Source organism: Hippopotamus amphibius, chromosome 10 (assembly GCF_030028045.1).
Source record: "Hippopotamus amphibius kiboko isolate mHipAmp2 chromosome 10, mHipAmp2.hap2, whole genome shotgun sequence".
Lineage (NCBI taxonomy): Eukaryota > Metazoa > Chordata > Mammalia > Artiodactyla > Hippopotamidae > Hippopotamus > Hippopotamus amphibius.
Genome location: NC_080195.1, coordinates 34,148,446 through 34,171,837, shown reverse-complemented (window position 1 = coordinate 34,171,837; position 23,392 = coordinate 34,148,446). Strand labels below are relative to the sequence as shown.

At 44.0% G+C, this 23,392-nt stretch overlaps 1 protein-coding gene across 8 annotated transcripts in view; it reads right to left on the bottom strand.

Annotated features, from left to right (window-relative positions):
* CSGALNACT1 (chondroitin sulfate N-acetylgalactosaminyltransferase 1) overlaps positions 1 to 23,392 on the bottom strand; it is a 321,341-nt gene that overhangs the window by 19,218 nt on the left and 278,731 nt on the right. For all 8 annotated transcript variants that reach the window (XM_057697970.1, XM_057697976.1, XM_057697975.1 and 5 more), the window contains one exon: positions 14,268 to 14,369. In XM_057697970.1, the coding sequence (XP_057553953.1) occupies positions 14,268 to 14,369 (102 nt within the window). The remainder of the gene's footprint in view (positions 1 to 14,267; positions 14,370 to 23,392) is intronic.

Sequence of the window (23,392 nt, the reverse complement as noted above, 5' to 3'; positions counted from 1 at the left end):
ATTTCCCAGAACTGCTGGCTTAAAAATGATAAAAGATCTTGCTGTCTAATGTGATTTACTCTAATACAAATTTCTTCCCACCAGTGCAAGGAAATTCTCTTAATGTGACACTTCCCATAAGAGCTCTTCATTAAAAAAAAAAACATTTATATATAAATATTATATTTGATGTATAACTTAAAAATTTAAATATAACAGCCTTGAATATTGACATTTCTTATGAGGTCTACTTACTAAAGGGATCTGAATACAGTATATAATTTAAAGCTAAACATATCCTCAACCAGTTTTTCATAGTAGGCATTTTACACAATTTAGAGTTTTCTAGTTTCTGACTTTATATACAAGCCCGCTTATACAATTGCTTTAGCAAGTTTCTTTTGAAAAGATAAACAAAATTGACAAAGCTCATAATCTAGAAAAATAAGAGAGATGACTCAAATTAATGAAATTATAAACAAAAAAGGAGACATTACAACTGATACCATAGAAATACCAAATATCATAAGAGACAACTATAAACAATTACATGCTGACAGATTAGATATAACTTAGCAGAAATGGATAAATTCCTAGAAACATACAACTTATCAAAACTGAATCATGAAGTAACAGAAAATCTGAACAGGCCAATAATGAACAAGGAGATTGAATCAGGAGTCAAAAACCTCCCAGCAAATAAAATTCCACGGCTAGATGGCTTTACAGATGAACTCTACCAAACATTTAAACAATTAATTCCAATCCTTCTAAAACTCTTCCAAAGTACTGAAGAGGAAGGAACACTTCCAAACTCATTTTATGAGGCCAGCATTACCCTGATACCAAAGTCAAACAAAAACACAAGAAAATAAAATTTCAGGCCAATATCCCTGAACATAATGCAAAATCTTCAACAAAATACTAGCAAATTGAATTCAAGAGTTAATTAAAAGGATCATACACCATGATCAAGAGAGATCCATCCCTGGGATGCAAGGATGGTTCAACATCTGCAAATTAATAAATCTTCTACACAATATTAACAGAATGAAAAATAAAAATCATATTATCATTTCAATAGATGCAGAAAGAATTCCAATAAAATTCAAACATCCTTTTATGACAGAAACTCTCAACAAATCTGGAACAGAAGGAATGTACCTAAACATACTAAAGGCCATGTATTATAAGTCCACAGCCAATATCATACTCAACAGTAAAAACTTAAAAGCTTTTCCTCTAAGATCAGGAACAAGACAAGGATATCCAGTCTCACCACTTTTATACAGTACAGTATTGGAAGTCCTAGCCAGAGCAATTAAGCAAGAAAAGGAAATAAAATGCATCCAAATTGGAAAGGAAAAAGTAAAACTGTCACTACTTGCAGATGACACGGTACTATATATAGAAAACCCTAATGACTTCATCAAAAAACCATCAGAACTAATAAATGAATTCTGTAAAGTTGCTGGAAACAAAGTAACATACAAAAAACCAGGACTGGTTCAAAATGGTGGAGTAGAAGATGTGCACTCACTCTCTCCTGCGAGAGCACCAGAATCACAACTAACTGCTGAACAGTCATTGACAGGAAGACATTGGAACTCACCAAAAAGACACCTCACATCCAGAGTTAAAGGAGAAGCCGCAATAAGATGGTAGGAGGGGTGCAAACACGATAAAATCAAATCCCATAACTGCTGGGTGGGCGACTCACAAACTGGAGAACAGTTATACCACAAAAGTCCACCCACTGGAATGAGGGTTCTGAGCCCCACGTGAGGCTTCCCAACCTGGGGAAGGTGGGAGGTGGGATCCTCAGAGAATCAGACTTTGAAGGCCAGTGGGATTTGATTGCAAACTTCCACAGGACTGGGGGAAACAGAGACTCCACTCTTGGGAGGGCACACAAAAAGTAGTGTGTGCACCAGGACCCAGGGGGAAGGAGCACAGATCTAGCTGCTGGTGTTGAAGGGTCTCCTGCAGAGGCAGGGTGGCTCTGGCTCACTGCAGGGACAAAGACACTGGCAGCAGAAGCTCTGGGAAGTACTCATTGGCATGAGTCCTCCCGGAGTGTGCCATTAGCCCCACCAAAGAGCCTGTAGGCTCCAGTGCTGGGTTGCCTCAGGGCAAACAACCAACAGGGAGGGAACTTAGCCCCACCCAACAGCAGACAAGCAGATTAAACTTTTACTGAGCTCTGCCCACCAGAGCAACACCCAGCTCTACCCACCAACAGTCTCTCCCATCAGGAAGCTTGCACAAGCCTCTTAGATAGCCTCACCCACCAGGGGGCAGGCAGCAGAAGCAAGAAGAACTACAACCCTGCAGCCTTCAGGACAAAAACCACAATCACAGAAAGATAGACAAAATGAAAAGGCAGAGGACTTTGTAACAGATGAAGGAAGAAGATAAAACCCCAGAAAAACAACTAAATGAAGTGGAGATAGGCAACCTTCCAGAAAAAGAATTCAGGATAATAACAGTGAAGATGATCCAGGACCTCGGAAAAAGACTGGATGCAAAGATCGAGAAGATGCAAGAAATGTTTAACAAAGACCTAGAAGAATTAAAGAACAAACAAACAGAGATGAACAATAAAATAACTGAAATAAAAAAGAATGCTACAAGAGACAAGAAAGAACATTACATAAAGATCAAGGGATAAATCCAAGAAGAAAATTTAACAATTATAAACATATATGCACCCAATGTAGGAGCACCTCAACACATAAGGCCAATGCTAACAGCTATAAAAGAGGAAACCAACAGTATAATAGTGGAGGACTTTAACATCTCACACCAATGGACAGATCATCCAGACAGAAAATTAATAAGGAAACACAGGCCTTAAATGACATAATAGACCAGATATGTTTAATTAATGTTTATAGGGCATTCCATCCGGAAATAGCAGATTACACTTTTTTCTCAAGTGCACATGGAACATTCTCCAGGATAGATCACATCTTGGGTCACAAATCAAGCCTCAGTAAATTTAAGAAAACTGAAATCAAATCAAGCATCTGTTCTGACCACAACACTATGAGATTAGAAGTAAATTATAGGAAAAAAAAACCATGAAAAACACAAACACATGGAGGCTAAACAAGACACTACTAAATAACCAAGAGATCACTGAAGAAATCAAATAGGAAATAAAAAATATGTAGAGACAAGTGATAACGAAAACATGAAGATCCAAAACCTATAGGATGCGGCAAAAGTAGTTCTAAGAGGAACTTTGCAGCAGTACAATCCTACCTCAAGAAACAGGAAAAATCTCAAGTGAACACTCTAACCTCACACCTAAAGGAACTAGAGAAAGAGGAACAAACAAAACTCAAAGTTAGTAGAAGGAAAGAAACCACAGAGATCAGAGCAAAAATAAATGAAACAGAAACACAGCAACGATCAATAAAACTAAAAGCTGGTTCTTTGAGAAGATAAATGAAATTGATAAACCTTTAACCAGATTCATCAAGAAAAAGAGGGAGAGGACTCAAATCAATAAAGTTAGAAATGAAAAAGTTACAACAGACACTGCAGAAACAAAAAGCATCATAAGAGACTACTACAAGCAACTATATGCCAATAAAATGGACAACCTGGAAGAAATGGACAAATTCTTAGGAAGGTATAACCTTCCAAGACTGAACCAGGAAGAATTAGAAAATATGAACAGACCAATCACATGTAATGAAATTGAAACTGTGATTAAAAATCTTCCAACAAACAAAAGTCCAGGACCAGAGTGCTTCACAGGTAAATTCTATCAAATGTCTAGAGAAGAGCTAATATGCATCCTTGTCAAACTCTTCTGAAAAATTGCAGAGGAAGGAACACTCCCAAGTTCATTCTACGAGGCCACCATCACCCTGATATCAAAACCAGACAAAGATACTACAAAAAAAGAAAATTACAGACCAATATCACTGATGAATATAGATGCAAAAATCGTCAGCAAAATACTAGCAGAATTCAACAACACATTAAAAGGATCGCACACCATGATCAAGTGGGATTTATCCCAGGGTTGCAAGGATTCTTCAATACACACAAATCAATGTGATACACCATATTAACAAACTGAAGAATAAAAACCATATGATCACCTCAATAGATGCAGGAAAAGCTTTTGACAAAATTCAACACCGATTTATGATAAAAACTCTCCAGAAAGCAGGCACAGAGGGAACCTACCTCAACATAATAAAGGCCATATATGACAAACCTACAGAAAATATCATTCTCAATGGGGAAAAACTGAAAGCATTTCCTTAAGATCAGGAACAAGACAAGGATGTCCACTCTCGCTACTATTATTCAACAGTTTTGGGAGTCCTAGCCACAGCAATCAGAAAAGAAAACAAAATAAAAGGAATACTAATTGGAAAAGAAGTAAAACTGTCACTGTTTGCAGATGACATGATACTATACATAGATAATCCTTTTGCCATCAGAAAACTACTTGAGCTAATCAATGAATCTGTTAAAGTTGCAGGATACAAAATTAATGCACAGAAATCTCTTGCATTCCTATACACCAACAAAGAAAGATCAGAAAGAGAAGTTAAGGGAACAATCCCACTCACCATTGCAACAAAAATAATAAAATATCTAGGAATAAACCTACCTAAGGAGGTAAAAGACCTGCACTCAGAAAACTATAAGAACTAATGAAATAAATCAAAGATGACACAAACAGATGGAGAGATATACCATGTTCTTGGATTGAAAGAATCAATATTGTGAAAATGACTATACTACTGAAAGCAATCTACAGATTCAATGCAATCCCTATCAAATTACCAACAGCATTTTTCACAGAACTAGAACAAAAAATCTTAAAATTTGTATGGAAAAACAAAAGACCCCAAATACCCAAAGCAATCTTAAGGAAAAGAAAAAAAAAAGATAGATCAATGGAACAGGATAGAAATCCCAGAGATAAACCCACACATCTATGGTCAACTAATCTGTCACAAAGGAGGCAAGGATACATAATGAAGAAGATAGTCTCTTCAATAAGTGGTGCTGGGAAAACTGGAGAGCTACATGTGAAAGAATGAAATTAGAACACTCCCTAATACCATACACAAAAATAAACTCAAAATGGATTAAAGACCTAAATGTAAGACCGGACACTATAAAATTCTTAAGAGGAAAACAAAGGAAGAACATTCTTTGACATAATTCACAGCAACATCTTTTTTGACCCACCTCCTAGAATAATGGAAATAAAAACAAAAATAAACAAATGGGACCTAATGAAACTTAAAAGCTTCTGCATAGCAAAGGAAACCATAAACAAGATGAGAAGACAACCCTCAGAATGGATGAAAATATTTGCAAATGAGTCAACAGACAAAGGATTAATCTGCAAAACATACAAAAAGCTCATGCAACTCAATATCAAAAAAACAAACAACCCCATCCAAAAATGGGCAGAAGACCTTAATAGACATTTCTCCAAAGAAGACATACAGATGGCCAAGAGACACATGAAAGTCTGCTCAATATCACTAATTATTAGAGAAATGCAACTCAAAACTACAATGAGGTATCACCTCATACTGGTTAGAATGGGTATCATCATAAAATCTACAAACAATAAATGCTGGAGAGGGTGTGGAGAAAAGGGAACCCTCTTGCACTGTTGGTGGGAATGTAAATTGATACAGCCACTATGGAGAAAAGTACAGAGGTTCCTTAAAAAACTAAAAATAAGAGTTACCATATGACCCAGCAATCCCACTACTGGGCATATACCCAGAGAAAATCGTAATCCAAAAAGACCCATGCACCCCAATGTTCACTGCAGCACTATTTACAATAGTAGGTCATGAAAGCAACCTAAATGTCCATCAACAGATGAACGTCCATCAACAGATGTGGTAATATGTACAATGAAATATTACTCAGCCATAAAAAGGAATGAAACTGGGTCATTTGTAGAGATGTGGATGCACCCAGAGACTATCATACAGAGTGAAGTAAGTCAGCAAGAGAAAAATAAGTATATTAACACATGTATGTAGAATCTAGAAAAATGGTACAGATGAACCGGTTTTCAAGGCAGAAATAGAGACACAGATGTAGAGGATAAACATATGGACACGATGGGTGGGGGAAGCGGGGAAGCCAGGGGACATGGGTGGGATGAATTGGGAGATTGGGAATGAGGTATATACACTAATATGTATAAAATAGATAACTAATTTTAGAAAATGCTGATACCCCCCCAAAAAAAATCAGTTGTGCATCTATCAATACAGATTTATAGTTATTGCTTTATGCAGTTATCTTTTACATCAGATAGGAAAAAAGCTATAAACAAAAAACATTTATACTGTGTCTCATCTCTCCCTGTGCAGTTACTTTTACTGGCTCTCTGCATTTCTTCACATAGATTTGAATTTGTGTCCAGTGTCCTTTCATGGCAGCCTTAAGGACTCCTTTCATTACTTCCTGTGGGGCAGGTTTACTAGTGATGAAGTCTCTCAGTTCTTGTTTACCTGAGGATGTCTTAATTTCTTCTTCATGTTTGATAGACGGTTTTGCTAAACATAGAATTCTTGGTTGGCAGTACTTTACTTTCAGCACTTTGAATATGTCACCCCACCTTCCATTTTATTAAGGATTCCTTAGACCTGATGAATTGCTTCACTCTTGCTGCTTATGTAACAGAGAACAAATCTGACTCCATATTGGATCTGCTTCCTTTACTTTAACTTTTATATTCTACTGCTTTTGCTACAAGTTAAGAATGTTGCCTATGGCCTGAAATATACAGGACAGCGTGTTCTCAAAGCTCTGGCCTTTAAAGGTGTAAGACTTTTCCATTCACATAGAGATAAAGAGTTGCAGAACAGAGAATAACATTTGTCTTGTTGGAAGTTTACAGGAACATCAAGTGGACAACTGCAAGAACAAAGGATTCCAACACCAAGAAGTTTACAACAACCAACCACTCCCCCTCCCCTTTTAGTATAAAAGGAATCTGAATTCTAACTCGAGGAAGATGATTCTTTGGGACACTAGACCACCGTCTCCTCTGTCTGCTGGCTTTCTGAATAAAGTCGCTATTCCTTGTCCCAACAACTTGTCTCTCAATTTACTGGCCTGTTGTGTGGTGAGCAGTATGACCTTGGACTCGGTAACACAGATTCTTTCTTTCAACCATTTGATTCTGATATGTCTAACGTGCATTTCTTTTGAGTTTTCCTCTTTGGAGTTTTTGAGCTTCTTGGATGTGTAGATTAATGCTTTCATCAAATACAGGGAGTCTAGGGCCATTATTTCTTCAGATATTTTTTCCTGCCCCTTTCTCTTTCTCCTATCCTTCTGGGACTCCCATTACATCTATGTTGGCATGCTTGAGGGTATCCTGCAGGTCTTTGAGATTTGCTCAGTTACTTCATTCTTTTTTATTTCTGTTTCTCAAACTGTATCATATCAATTGACCTACTGTAAAGTTCACTGATTCTTTCTTCTGCCTGTTCAAACTTGATGTTGAAGTCCCACAGTGAATTTTTTTATTTTAAATATTGTGCTTTTCAACTCCAGACTTTCTTTTTATAACAGCTCTCTCTTTATATTTAGTGAGACATGGTTCTCATACCTTCCTTTAGCTTTTTAAATGTGGTTTCTTTTAATTCTCTGAACATATTTAATACTGTTGACTTATATGTCTTTGTCTAGTAAGTACAACACCTGGGTTTCCTCAGGAACAATTTCTAATGATTGATTTTGTTCCCTGTGCATAAGCCATACTTTCTTGCTTCTTTGCATGCCTCATAGTTCTTTGTTTAAAGCTAAACATTTAAACTAATGCAATGTGGCAGCCCTGGAAATCAGAACCTCCACCCTCCTCAGGGTTTTGCTATGTTGCCATTTGTTGTTTGTTTGTTTGTTCAGTGACTTTCCTGAAATAATTCTGTAGAGTGTACTCTTGTCTGTGATCACTTAGTGGTAAGCTAATGCCTAGTCAGGGATTTCCTTAAATGCTTGGAACCAAAAAGTCTCCCAGTCTTTGCAAGGGGATTTTGCGAGCATGGTGGGGACTCTGTGTGAATTGTGGGGACTCTGTGAGCATGGTGGGGATGCTGTGTGAATTGTGGGGACTCTGTGAGTGTGGTGGGGATGCTGTGTGAATTGTGGGGACTCTGTGAGCGTGGTGGGGATGCTGTGTGAATTGTGGGGACTCTGTGAGCGTGGTGGGGATGCTGTGTGAATTGTGGGGACTCTGTGAGCATGGTGGCGATGCTGTGTGAATTGTGGGGACTCTGTGAGCATGGTGGGGCATGTAATCAACACACAACCAAGCAGCTAACAGCTCACCTGAGCCTTTACTTCCCTCCTGCACAGAGCCTCAAGATCAGTCAGAGGTGAAAAGCAAGGGCCTGCTCAGGGCTTTCCCAAGTCTGAGCACAGCCTCTGGACCCCCAGGAATGTGCTGGAGCTGCCAAAGCCCCTTTGGATATGTCACGCCTCAGATTCACCTCCTGAGCTTTTTGGTTAGTCTACTGTTTGCTCCAACTCTTACCTACCACCTCAGGCAGCCACAAAGTTAGACTTCCTATAACTGTTTTTTGACAAATACCCCTGGATAAAGGGTTCTGCTGGGAGGGCTCCAAGTCATGTCAAATGAAGACAACCTTGTGGGTCGGGTCTCCCACGGAAATCCCCAGGCAGGTGAAATGATAATTCTCTGGGACCAATGCTTCCAAGGGGCTCCAGCCCCATCCTGGCCCCATGTGGCTGCCAGGCTGCGATTCCTGTGGGCTGCAGGCCCTTAAGGCTATTGAAGAGCTGAAGGGAAAGGGGGTGGAAACGGGGCAAATTAAAGTTCACAAAGCTCCCTGTTCACACCAAAATCAGTCATTTGGATACTTTCCAGACGGTTGCAAGCTTTCATTTCCAGAGTTCTTAAAGAAGTTGATTCTGACAATTTTTATTAATTTTCTCATTGCTTTTATGGAGGAGATTTTGCAAGGTCTTTATTCCACCATTTTCACTGACATCACCTTTTTTTTTTTTTCAACTGTTCCATTATATTCCATTGTATGAACTTAATATCATTTAGTTTTTTTCCATAATATATTTTCCCAAAATTTTTTATTTGGAAAAAATTTAAACCTTTAGAAGTGTTATAAGCATAGTATCGTACCCATATACCATTCCCCCAGATTCACCAAGCGTTAAAATTTTGCCATATTTCCGCCCGCCCTCCCTCCCTTCCCTTCCCTCCCGTCCTTCCTTCCTCTGAACCATTTGTTACAGACATCATGACAACTTCACTTTCAAAGATGAGTACTCCCCAAGAACCAGGACACTCTCCTTTGTAACATTATAACAATGTAATAATCACACTCAAGAAATGTAACATTGTCACAATACTACAATCTACATGCCATGTTCGAATCCCCAAAGAACAACTTGAAATACCTACAACTACAAAGCACAGCTCCACAAAGAGCTGGTCAGCAAGCAGAGCCATGCTTAGCGCCTCCTCTGGCAGATGCCCAGTGAGATGGCCACAGGCCTAGATGCTGCCTTCACCTGTGAGGTGCTTCCCAGGGCCCAAGACTCTCTTCTAGGAAAGAATTCACTGTGTGGCTGTTTTCATTTTAGCAGATGAGATTCTTATCTAAAACGTCCTTGTTTATGAAAAATATTAAAACAAAGCAACAAGTCGCAAATTTCAGACACCTTTCCCCCCAGTTTTTTTTGGGGATGTCCTGATGAAATGTCCCTGAGGGTACATGCCAAGCAAATCCCTTCAAAGAGGCATGAAAGGCGGACAACACCACGGCAATAGGGCACGTTCCTGAAAACACACACACCAAACCCTCTCCCAGGCACACACATGCAGGACAGGGCAGTTTCTCAGTTCTAGTGCTTCAAGGTCAGAGATGAGTCTACTGAAAGATGCCTTTGCGTCCTCACGACTGGACAAAGGTCAAGATGCCATGCAGTAAATTATAACTCGTGCAAATCCATCTACCAGCATGATTTTTTTTTAAATTTCCTAATGCACAGCTCCAAGCAAATGTCCACCTAGGCCGGAATTCCTCATGGCGTGGACCAGGGACCACCCACATCAGCAACCCAGGTGGAACTCGTTCTCAGCGTGCATTCCCAGGTGCCATCTCAGGCCTAATGACTCAGAACTTCTGGGGCTGGATCTCAGAAATCTGCAGTTTAAAAAGCATCCACAGGGAGGGGGAGGGGTTGGGGTGGGATGAATCAGGAGATTAGGATTGCCATATATACACCACTAACAAGAAAAAAATATCAAATTGTACATTTTAAATACATGCAGTTTATTGTATGTCAATTATATCTCAATAAAAGTTCTTAAAAAAATAAAAAATAGAAATAAAAAGCACCCCAGGTTATTCAAAGTACATTTATATTTGAGAACCATTGAGCTAGGCTGTAATCTGAGATTAACTGAAGCTTAGTATGAAAAAATGCTGTGGAGATGTAGAGAAAAAACAACTGGACACCAAGGGGGGAAAGCGGGGACGGGGGGTGTTGGGGTGGGATGAATTGGGAGATTGGGACTGCCGTATATTCATTACTAATAAGAAAAAAATATCAAATTGTACACTTTAAATATATGCAGTTTATTGTATGTCAGTTATATTTCAATAAAAGTCCTTAAAAAAACTCTGTGGAATAAAAATCAGATATTGAGAACTGATTTGTATTGTTATCTATGCCAGTGGCTTCTAAATATTTTGACCACAACCCTTACCCTTACCAAAGAATTTATTATACATCATGACAGTGAGCGCGGGCACATACAAACACTGAAGTTAAAGTTTCATGAAACAATATTTATCTTTGCTGCTTGTGATGCATTCTGATAATCTCCTATCCTATTCTATTTTGATTTTTTTGAAACACTGCATATAACCCACTACATCAATTTCACAGCCCTCTAATGAGTCACAAACTAGTTTGCAAAGCTCGGCTCTACAACAATCAACTGAAATGTAAAGCTCGACAGAGTAAGCATAAAACAAGGGACACAAACACTGTACGCTAGTTACTAAGCTACATTTTTTCAAGATATTCTTAAAATATATACAGTAGCCAGATTTAGAACAGTTTGAGCACGATGCTGAGAGCCAAATGAAGTAAATTTCATTTAAACTGGTTTCAAATCTTATTATTTCCAATGAATAATTATGGCTTTTTGGAGTGAGCATTTGGTGCAATGTTAAGACTGGAAGTCCGGGAGTTACAGATGAGGTGCAGTTCTGGCTGTTCCCCGGGTCAAGGTTAGCAGCCTGAGTAACAACCTCTCTTTAAGCCTCCGTTTCTTCATCTAAGAAATGGGGTTAGTAACAGCTTCTATCTCATAAGGTTGCAGTGAATATTAAATGACAAAATTCATGCTAATAATGGTTAGTATAATATTCAAAGATAAGATGCACTTGAATAAAAGCTTTTGCATCTTAAGAGAATGATAATGGTATTTAAATAAAGCTTCTCATTTGCGTTTTATATAGGTAACAGTGTATCCAGGGACCTCCCTGTGGTCCAGTGAGTGGTAAAGAATCCGCCTTCCAATGCAGGTGACACGGGTTTGATTTCTGATCGGGGAACTAAGATCCCACATGCCACGGGGCAACTAAGCCCACGTGCCGCAATTACTGAGCCCGCACACCTCAACTAGAGAGAAGCCCACACACAGCAACAAAGAGCTCGCATGCCACAACTAAGACCCGACACAGCCAAAAACTAATAATAATTAATTTTTTTAAAAAAGCCAATCTGTGCAAATTTACTACACACCTGGCATTGTCCTTCTCCTGATGAACGAACATTGAACATTTTAAAACTGAGTAAGGCCCTACACTGCGAGCTGGAGTTACAGAAGCACATGACATGGTACTACGTAAGCAGCTTATCACCTAGTGAGGACAACAGAAAGAAATGTAAGCAGGCAAATCACATGCCAAGTGCCACATACAAGCGATGCTGAAGGGGACCATGGTCAGAGTTCAGAGAGGACAGGTCAGGACGAGCTCCAGAGTGGGGACCTGGGTGGGGTCTGCGGAAGTAGGAAAGAGGGTGGAGGGAACGCCAGACCTAAGAAAATAAGGGGAGTGAAGACAAAGGTGAAGTGCGCCCCCATCTGGCTGCGGGGCAGTACGTCATCAAAACAAGGTTAGAAGTAAGAGCCAGCCTGGGTACCAGGCTGGGATGGTGGGTGATGACGTGCACACTGCATGGTCTCCAGTGAACAGAATGAGGAATCAACACAGAAGATGGGGCTCCAATGAATCTGCCCGAGTTTCTGCAGCGCTGCTTTAAAGACCCACTCAGGCTCCAGCACGAAGTCCCCATCAGGGGTAGCTTCGTCTCTGGAAATTCTCCAAACCATCCCTATCCCTTAAATGACTTGACTTTTCTTGTTCAGCTTCTATTCACTCTTTGCTCACCACGCAACCTTCTGATTGCGAATTCAGCTCGCCAGGCAATGTGATATGGAGGAGAATGCCTTGATAGAGTCCCGGGTGCTCCGGTCCCTGGAAAGGGTATTTCCCGTAACACTGCCTCAACTGCCCTTCCACTCGTCCATCAGACTTGTGTAAAGTTGGTTACACGTATCTATCACATGTCCGATGACCTCTTGATGTCCTTGGACGGTGCCAGACCCAACAGGACTGACATCTCAGTCCTGGCTGGGCTTTCGAATCCCCTGGGTCTCTACATCAAAATACCTCGAAAGGAGGCCAGCTGGCGGCAACCAAGGCCTCTCTCGGGCAGCCCCTGGGGGGACCGCCACTTTCTCAGAGAGTCATCCTCCATCCTGGCTGCGTGTTAGAACCACCTGGGAAACTTGAAAAAGAAATCCTCACCGAGGGCTGGCTACTTGCAGAGATGTTAAAACCCATCCACTGGGCAGAGGACATGAATTCTAATAATTCAGGCTCCGCGCTCCTAAGCAGAGATGAAAAGGATACCGCCACGTGCTGGGGTTGAGAGAGTTCTATTTCACTGACATTTAGGATATTCAATTACTTTATTTCCTTTGATCTCCCGTCAACTGGTGCCACAGCTTTAAGCTGGTACCAGTTTTAAACTCTTTTAACTCCTTATTCCTTTAGAACAGAGGTCAGCAAACTTTTTCTGTAAAGGACCAGATACTAAAGAGCTTAGCTTTGCCGTCCCTGGCACAACTACTCAGCTCTGCAGTTGTAGCCTGAAAACAGCATAAATCATACAGAAACAGATGAGCACGCCTGCAAGCCAATAAAACTTTATTGACAAAAGTAAGTGTGGACACAACCTGACCAGTGCACTGCTTCAGATGTCTAAATAATAACTGGCATTCTGATGTTGTGCTCAGTAATACAAACTTAGTAACAAAGCTTGAACATAAACAAAAAAAGTGCACTTAGTCTCGGCATCTTATCCTTTGACTGTCATCCTGTTACCATTTACCAGAGACTCAAAACAGAGGGACTTGTTTATATTCAGACCATATGGACCTACTCAGATGACGTCTGTCCCCAGTACCTCCCACCACCCTCCCGGCTGCACCTACAGAGAAACCCCACCTGGTCACTCACCTGCAGCCCACAAAACAGAGGGAGCGGGCAGTACCGCCAGCTTCCTCGCTCTTAGAAAATGCCACAGATACGTACTCATTAAATACACGTTGTTCATTTCTTTAGGTGGGAAAACCCCTCTCTGCCGCTTCTGAACACATTTATTCCCCACGTAACCGATGAACAAGGTAGAAATCCACAAGCTGGTCCAAAGGTGCTGGTTAAACAGCGTCTGTTAATCCAGGGTCCCTCCCCAGCCATCACTGGACCCTGATCTCTCAAAATGCAGGATGCGTGCCAGCTGGAGGGGGAGGCCATTTGCTAAGTGGATGAGACGGAGCCCTGACGAGCGGGGGCTGAGAAGGGGTTCCCTGCACGGCTGTGCCCCTCAATTCCACCCCTGCCACGTGCGGTCCCCAAACCTGCCATGTCTCGCGGGGGCTGGAGGAGCCCTGCCCCCACCCTGGGTGCTCCGGGCAGTTGTCTCCACTGTCTGCGGTGACACCCCGCACAACGAGCGTGCGTGAGAGGCAGGTGGTCCCCGGGAAGCAGGGTGCAGACCCCCCCACACACACACAGAAAAGGCCTGCCCGTCACTCCCGGGCGGGGTCACCCACGGTCACAAGGACGTAAAACAGCACGAATGGGCTCAGGTACCTCCCCCCACGCTCAGGCTCCAGACTCCCCACCACCGCTCCACACGGGACTTACCTGGAAGTGTTTTCCAGTATCCCTTTGACCTCACTCATTTCTTCTTTCCCAAAGTACACGACGGTGAGGTGCACCCTCCCGTCCTGCTGGATGCAGGTCTCCCTGGAAAACAAAGCACAGAAATCTGGTCCTGCGTTCCCGACAGGCAAAGTGAAAACAAATACCTATCCTGTCACGTGCAAAAGGGTCCTGGGAGGGACCGGGGAGGCCAGGGCAGCAGAGGGGGACAGGACATTCTGGCTGGCTCTTGCCGTCACCCGTATTCCTATCTCTCTTACTAAGAAAACCGTGAAATTTAAACATGCAGCCCTGGTCAATGAAAGCTTGGATGCAAGAGGCCGCAGGCTCAACCTGCCTCAGGTCCAGCCCATCGGGGCCTGGATCCAGTGTCTAGAACAGCCCTGGGCCCATACCTTTCTCTGCCGCAAGACATCTACAAAACACACGAGACACAAAGCTGTTTGTACAGATGAGAACACGGACGTCCAGCGAGGGTGAGACGGACTCCTCGTCCCTGTCTTTTCTCGCGTGGGCAACACAGAGTGTGAGAGACTGAACGTCAGAGGTAAAAGATAAGACCCCAGAAACCCTGGGGACACCCCGTATCACGGCGACAGGCCAGAAGCACCGCTCCTGGACCTCACCCTCCACAGGCAGACGCGGTTCCTTCACAGGCCCCCACGGCTCCTCTCTGTGGCTCCCAGCAGCCGGCCCGGGCGGGACCAGGCCTACACCTGCCGTCCCCACCAGGGCACACCTGTTACCTGCCTGGGTCCTGTTCTCTCGATGGCAACACTGAGCTAATCTGGTAAGAGCCTCTGCCGAGGGTTTACTTCATCATGTGTGTGTAACGTGTGCATAACATGTGTGGATGTGTGTATGAGTACATGTGTAGATATGTGTGTGTGTACAGATATGCACATGTGTGTGCATCATTTGAGCAGATTTCTGAAAGCAGCTTAATGCAGCAATTCCACAGACAGGATGGTATCTCCTGTTGTACGTTGATACTCTGCATGTCCTTCCACTTCATTCTTTTGTCTCTGTGTTTGCAACTTCCCTGAACCCCGCCGGACAACAATCCGCTTCAGAGTGTTTCAGAGTCTCTGAGCTCTACCTGCAGAGGCCAATTTATCCAGTGATTTTTATCGTGACATCAAGAAGGAGGGACTGCCTACCTGGGGTTGCCGGGAAGATCAAAGATATGGTTCCTGCCCCCGAGAAACTTGCTTGAGAAATAAATGAGCTCAAATGAAATCATCAGACACCTCATGCATGGAAAAGAACACAGAATTCAGAAAGCACAGCCAACCCTGTGGGCTGGAACTGCTGGCACCTTGAAGGATGGGCAGGGTTTAGGGCATCAGAGAGGAGGAGGAGGAGAGAATTCCAGAGGGAAGAAGTACTGGGGAAGCGACTTCCCAGGTGGCACAGTGGTTAAGAATCCACCTGCCAATGCCGGGGACAGAGGTTTAAACCCTGGTCTGGGAAGATCCCAAAAGCCGCAGAGCAACTAAGCCTGTGCACCACAACTACTGAGCCTGCGCTCTAGAGCCCGTGAGCCACAACTACTGAGCCCATGTGCCTAGAGCCCGTGCTCTGCAACAAGAGAAGCCATGGCAATGAGAAGCCTGCGCACTGCAACGAAGAGTAGCCCCCACTCTCCACAACTAGAGAAAGCCCACATGCAGCAATGAAGACCCAATGCAGCCAAAAGTAAATAAATACATAAAATAAATATTTTTAAAAAGAAAAAAAATAAAAGTACTGGGGAAGGCTCTACTGACCCCAGGCAAGAGGCACCAGGGCTCACCTGGTCAGAGGCTTGGGTCTCACAATTATGCTTCTTTCCAGAGGAAGGAAGGGAAGAGCTGATTCTGAAACCAGAAAAGGGGCAGGGCTCCGAGAAGCAGGCAAGGGACAGGGCATGGGGCCAGGGTGCTCTTCCTGCTTCGAAACTGAGCACTCGCCCAGCCCCAGCCCCTGCAGACCAACCTACCACGCACCGAGGACAAAATTCTCTGTTCAAAAAAGACCCCTTCTGCAAACCTGCCAGATGTTGCTGTAACTTCCTTTGCCTGGGCAGAATAAAAACACACAGCACCAAGGGCCTGAAAAACTATGCTTTAAAAGTGTGCGCCGTTATAAAAATCCATCCCAGAATCAGCAGAGGGTCACCTGCTGAGCCTGAATAAAAAGCATCCTTGTTTTTCTCGTAACATCTCTGCTGACATTTTAAAATCCATCAAAGAACGTCCTGTTTTCAAGGACTAAAACAGAGGCACATTGGACCCTTACTTTTCATTCAGCAGCTCAGGCTTCCCGAAAAGGTACAGCAGAGTCTGTTCTGAGGGCCACCTCCAGGCCCCCATTCCATTTACCCATTTACTCCTTCCTTCCTTCTTTCAACAAACAACAAGGCTTAAAAAGTGAGTAGGGTGTTTCTGCCCTTGAGAAGTTCTTCATCTGACTGGAGACTGCATGATTAAAATTATCTATACTGCAGCCAACACACGCTGCCAGAGAGAAATACCATTACCGTCTGTCTGATGATCTTGTAACTTTTGTTATTTTTCAAAACAGTTCTCACTGGACTCCATCCCCTGAGAGATGTGTGTAAGAAAAGAGTGTGCACGTGGGAGACTGTGGGCACAGAGGTGTGTGTGTTCTGGTGTAACTACCTGTACCTGGACACAATGAAGGTGACCTGCTAGCCGGTCTCTGTAACCGCAGGGTGCTGGTGTTTGGAACGAACCTCAGGGAACCCGCCTTCCTAAGGCTCCCCTGCTTTAGCTCCACACTGGACTTTCTTCCACCTTAACCTGGAAGCCTAAAAATTCTCTATGTCACTAAGACCTTATCCTCTTAGGACTTTTTTGGGGAGGGAAACAACAGTTCCTTCTCACTGAGGATAGTGTAACACAGCATAGAGACTAATTAAGATAACTTTTGGATTATGGCCACTTAAACACATATTTTTATTTCTCCCGCGGCTGAGAGCACGGCATCGTCTCTGAGTTCTGCTACTAATCTGTACAACTGCACTGTGGAGAGAGACCCTTGATGGTCATTCTCACCCTTCCTGTAAGGTAAGAAAATGGGTTCCAACGTCCTGCCCATGTAGGCATGCAGCCTGGTTTCCCTTGGGACCAGCCCGGTATTGGTACCTCAGGTTTCCTTGGCGAGGGTGAGGGAGGCACCCAGGATGTCTCACGGCTCTGCTCCCACCACCCGGGACCCCAGCACAGAGCTGGGTGGTGGGCGTGGCCAAGTGGAGGATAGATGCTGCTGGCAGTGGGCGTGGCATCACGGCAGCCCCTTGGCATCCGCGAGGACCAACCATGCTGTTCTTGTCAGAAGCACCGAGTTTGCACCAGGCAGCTGCCCTGACAGTCAGAGGAGGCTGAAGTGTATCTGACCTTGTGTGAGACCTCCCTGGGGAGTCTGACCAAGACCAGAGGGCACAGGAGGCTGAATGTCTCGCCACAGAAGGTGAGAGAAAGCAGGAAAACTGTGTTTCTTGTCATTATGGGACTTGTTCTTACATCCCGGGCTGAGTAGCCCATGGAAACACAGGTTCAATGACAAACATTATTGAGTTCCTTTGTTCTGCGATGCATAATTCTCACTGGAGTAAGATTTTAACGAGTAATCACATATAGCCCTGTAGGGGGACCATCCAGGTTTGCCTGGGATTCTCCAGGGTTTGGCACTGAAAATCTACATCCCAGGAAACGCCTCAAAGCAAACTGGGACAACTGGTCACCCTTCCTGCATCAGGGGCTTGACAGGAAGGAATGGGCAGCTGAAGAGCACAGGACAAGGCAGGACAGAAAAACGGCAGTAACAGGTCCAACGAGCCAGGGGAGCACGGCCGAGATGTGGCTGATTTCTGATGGGTGATAGGGATAGGTACCAAGGTCAAGACAGCATCCAAGCCGAGCCTGGACAGGTGGGTAGATGCTGCGCAGGTGGAGAGGAACAGGGAAAGGGCTCTCCCAGCTGAGGAGGTGCAAATGCAAGGAAATCATGTCACGATTCTTCTCTCAGTCAGTCTTCTACTCAGGCACACCAGGTATGAGAAGAAACCCTATTTAGGCTTTAATTACGCCCCACGCAAGTGAAATAACACGTAACAGCCTGTCAGGCTACAGTCTCTCCCTGTGGTCGGCGAGGACACTGACCTCGCCAGAAGGAATCTGCTCAGGTGCAAACGGACTGAGGAGGGAACAGAGCGTGGTGGGAGTGGTGTCAACATCAGGCTTCAGAAAATAATCCTCTTCTTTTGGGCTGGTGGGTCCTCTCCCTCCCGCACCCCACGCTGAGATGACTCACGACTCCTGGACGGTTGAGACGTGAGGATGAACAGTGACCCTCAACCAGGCCATCGGGACCTATGCTCCTGGTCGCATGTTTCACAACAGCAAATGAGACCATTGCCAACTGACCATTTTCTTCCCTTGAACAGATGTTTCTACAAAATCTGCGCCTCAAACAAAGTAAAAAACAACTTTTATTAGGCCCCCAAGAGAAACCTTTACGGAAATAAGGTGAATGATGTAGATCAGTGTTTCTCAAACATGTAAACCATAAAACTTTCCTGGTGCAACACGGGCGTCTCAGCAGGGAAGGGGCCGCCAGAGGAGAGGCGGAGGGCGAGGTGGGGGTGGAGGATGGTGCTGGGAAAGCTACGCTGGTTTTCCTTCTGGGAAACACAACGAAGGCCAAGGCCTCCTGGATCACAGCCTGTGTGTGCGGCCCAGCACGCTGCGCGGCAGGGCTCGGCTGCTCCACGGCGCCATCCCGGCCGAGCCCCCACTGCAGCCCCTCTTCAGTCTCAGAGTCCACAGTCACTGTTTTTCAAAGATCCAGAAATGTCCACGAACGTCTTAAAGGTGCTAAGCCGGAAAACGATTTTAAAAATGGCTGAAGAGAAAAAAAAATGGCTGGAGAAAATTCAAGTAAAAGATGTCCCTGATACTACCTTTAAATGTCATAAATGCCATAGGAGGGACAAGAGGAGAGTCGGAGGAAGGAAAAGGGAAGAACATTAAAATAAAAATAACCAGCAAAGTCTGAGAAGACTCACAGCAACACGGAAAAGGGTTCTCAGTCCAGCTGGAAGGAGTCAAAATAAAAACCAAGCAAACTTGGAATGAATTGAGAGAGATCTTTGAAAATCGTAAAAAATCATTTCCATAAAAATCCTTTCTGGACGAGGCTCAGAGACAAAGACACAAAAATCTATAGCTTTGTTGTCATGAAGGTGCCTCCTGCTCCTACGAAAAAACTACACAATAAAACAACAGATGAGCTTGAAATCCATAAGCCAGACACCAAGGGAAACTGAGCAGACAAAAAGCAAATGCGAGGACAGTTTCAAAAGAGGCAGAATGAGGTGATTAAAAGAGAGGAGGAGGAGGGGAAGGTTCAAGCTAACAAGCCCCTGGGCAAAGGGGACTGAATCTGAAGCAAGTTCTCCTGGGTGCACCCCCTCTGCTCCTGGCCACGTGTACAGCAGTCCTGGGACTGGAGGCACATGGGGCCTTCATGAGAGGAGAGACTGCACCTGGAGCCTGTGAGGTTCATCCAGGGATCAGGACCATTGGAGAGCAAGAGAGAGGGAGCCATCTTATCTCCATAGCAACAGTGCAGCCCGCAGCACACAGGTCCCGAAGCAGCCCCACGGCACCTGACCCAAGAAGTCCCTACATCTCCTCAGGGTACATCCAGGTGTCATTCCCACTCAGGGAGGGGACAGTCCTGGAGCTGTAGCCTCATAACTTCCTGTAAATCCGGGAACATCACCCATTTCTTGTTCACAGCCTCTTAAAGGCCCTTAGGGTCTAGTGCTAGGAAAATCTTGTCTTACCCAACAAACAGCAGCTTCCTTTTCATTAATGACTAGGCTTGCTTTCTCCCTCTCCCCCTTGCCCGCCAGGGGGTTCAGAACTGGTGCTTCTGACAAGGTGCACTGCTTCCCCCAGGCCCAGCACCCAGGTGTACTTCACCCCCGTTCCACACCGTTATGAGTCCTTGTCCACTGACCTTTATAAAAATGGTTTTATGAAATCTCCATTTTTTTTATAAAACAAATAATTTTTAGGATTTGAGATGATTCTAATAATGATGAGAATAAAACAGTAATCATAAACTCCTTAGTCCACGAACTCCACAAACTCAGGAAGTAATTTTGTCGTGAGGGTCCACCCCACCCTGGACACAGTTCTGGGACAGCAGAGCTTGGTCCTTGGTCCTTGCGGATGGCACCCCATGCCTGGTCATCACCCCAAGTGAGCGATTCCTCAGACCCAGCCTTCCCCGGGGCTCTCTGTGTCTTGTGGCCAGCCCTGCTCTCTCTGAGGGATTCCAGGGTCTACACCAATTTTTTCTGTCCGAGAAGGCATATTTGTTATAATTCTTAGCCAACTGGGTCTTTTCTAGCTGAATACTTAGCAAACTGATGCTGCAGCGGGAAATAAAAAACCTAACAACCAGCATCAGAGGTGAAAGGGACTCATCTGAACCAGTTCTTTGATTTTCGAGAAGATATTAAAGCCCAGATACATGAAGTGACTTGTAAAAGTCCTCGGCCAAGTGGTGTCAGAGCAAAGGCTGTTTACATTTTCAAGGAGATGCACTGGGAGAGTAATGTTTTACATAAACTAATCTCAAGTGGTGATCATTGCAACCACGTATCCAAATAGCGGAAAGTGGCAAAAATCTTGCCACCAATAAATGGCCAAAAAAAAAAAGAGATACAATCTGCCATAACGTCACAAAGAGGAGACCAAGAAGAGGAACGGGAGAGTCCCCCTTAGCCTCGTGTGACTCCAGCCCCACAACTGCTGCAGAAGAGGGGCTGGAGGTGCCGCAGGAGGTGCGGAGGCTGGGGAGACAGAGGCCCAGCTCCCACGGCAGGATCTCGGTGCGGGAACAGCCGCAGCGGGATATCTGGTCCCTCAATATCGCGTGGAAAGTGGGGAAGGAAGGTAGGACCACCTAATGATGTTTTGTGACCTAACCCCTGCAGAGAGGTGGGCGTGGCAGAACCAGAGGAGAAAAGGCATCACATTGAGTCACGGTCCTTCCTAAGAACAGGCAGAGGAGCTGGGGTGAGGGGCACCGACAGCCAGGCCCCTCCCTGCCCACCCAGCAAATATAGGGCCAAAACTTCATCTTTTTCCCCCATTTTCACCTGTGGGAGTGGAAACAGCTGAAGATAACCGGTAAGTAAGAAGAAAGATAAAAACAAACAGGGCCAATTCCCCCTGACATTTTAGTCTCAGCACTTAACATGGGCCCCTGCTAGGTGTCCCCAGTTAGGACGAAGGTCCAGGTAGAGTGAGGCTGGTACCACCCACATGCCCGTCCCAGGGCCCGGAGGGGCTGCAGGCATCAGGAACCTCCAAGAAAGGCCGCACAGAGGCCAGCAGAGCTGTCTCCTCCTTCACGTGCTCTTCCAGACCACGAAGAACGTGAGGACAACACAAATACCGTCCTCAAAATACAGCTGGGAGTGTGACACGTCCACAGTCAGGGTGGGGCCAGCCGAGGACTACCCACCCCTGCAACGTCAGAGCAGCAGAAAGCCGTGCCCCCCACACATCGCACGCAAGAAGGATGAAGACGAACGGCAAGGCATCCGCATCTCCAGGGCCACAGCAAAGATGAAGGAAGAAAGAGAGGGAATTCAGAAAGCAGCAGCGTTCAAAAGGCAAATGAAAAACCTCGTCTGAAAGAAAACATAACTCTAATAGAAGGAAACGTCTTACGAACGTTTCACACTTTCTTAATAAAACTGTGAATTCAGTTAAAAAAAAGTTCAAAGAGGATATGATAAAAACAGCATTCTGTGCTCAGAAAATAAAGTGATAACCGAAAGAAACAGAAGTAATGAATGAGAAACAGCAAGGTACAGAATAGATGTATCTGAAAATCAAATTACTCACATAAAGGAAAGACTTATGTGAAAGCAGACAAAAGACTAAAGCATTAAAATTAGAGAGAAGCTAATAAATGAGAAAACCTGTGGAATCCACAAGTGGGTCTGAGAAGCAGAAGTACTCAAAATTAGAACCAAAATTAGTACCAAGAAAAGTTCCTCGAAATGAAAGAATCCACAGAACAAACAAGGAAACTGAATTACAGGAGAGAGAACAGACACTGAGCTGAGACATGTCCCGATTAAGTGATCGCAACTCACGACGAAGGAAGCATTCTTCCATCGTCTTCAGGAGAGAGAAAAGAAGCTGTCCTAACACTTCTCCACGGTACCATCAGATGCAGAAGAGCCTCTACAAGGTCCCGAGGAAAGAAAGTGTACCCAAGGGTTTGAAGCCCAGCCAAGTCATCCTCAAACTGTGCAGAGAACAAGCAGACATTCTATTCTCCAGCACTTATGACCCTTCCTGAAGAAACGTCTTGACCATGAAATCCAGACAACCCAAACCTCAGGCATGAAGAAGCCATCGTCGGAGGAGAGCTGACGAATGCACTAGATCCACTTACGCACAGGACTGTGGTTACAACGCAGTGTAAGGGCTGCAAACCCTGAAGCGGTGAAGATGATAGATGGCTGAGAAAATGGGGGGATGGGACCAGGAGCGCAAAAGTGTAACTGTGCTGCTCTCTCCTCTTCTTACCGTCACTTTTCAATCAACACAGTCTAAAACTAAAACACGGGGTAAAAATAATGGTTCCAATCTGTTCTGTTTTGTAAAATCACTTTTTTAATTTTAGAGGGATCTCTTAGGAACTGATATCTCTTATAGCACAGAAACATTTTCTCAAAGATCAGCAACTTCTTTGTTATACTTCAGATTCTCTTCTATAAATTTAAATAAGGTAAAATTTAATTCTTTAATTAAAAATAGAACATACAGCTGATCTCATGTGTAATTACATTTTAAGCATGTTATTTTTCTATCTGTATATGTGCAAAAGAAAGGCGCCCAGAATGTTCAATTAATGGTAAAAATGGATACTGTAGGGAAGCAGGGCCAAAACTGAATGTGTAAATAATTTATTCCTGGTTGTTTTCTACTGTTTAAACATCTCATAACAGCCATGTATCACTTTTACAAACTTAAAAGTCAGGTTGAAATTATAAAAGCAAAAAAATA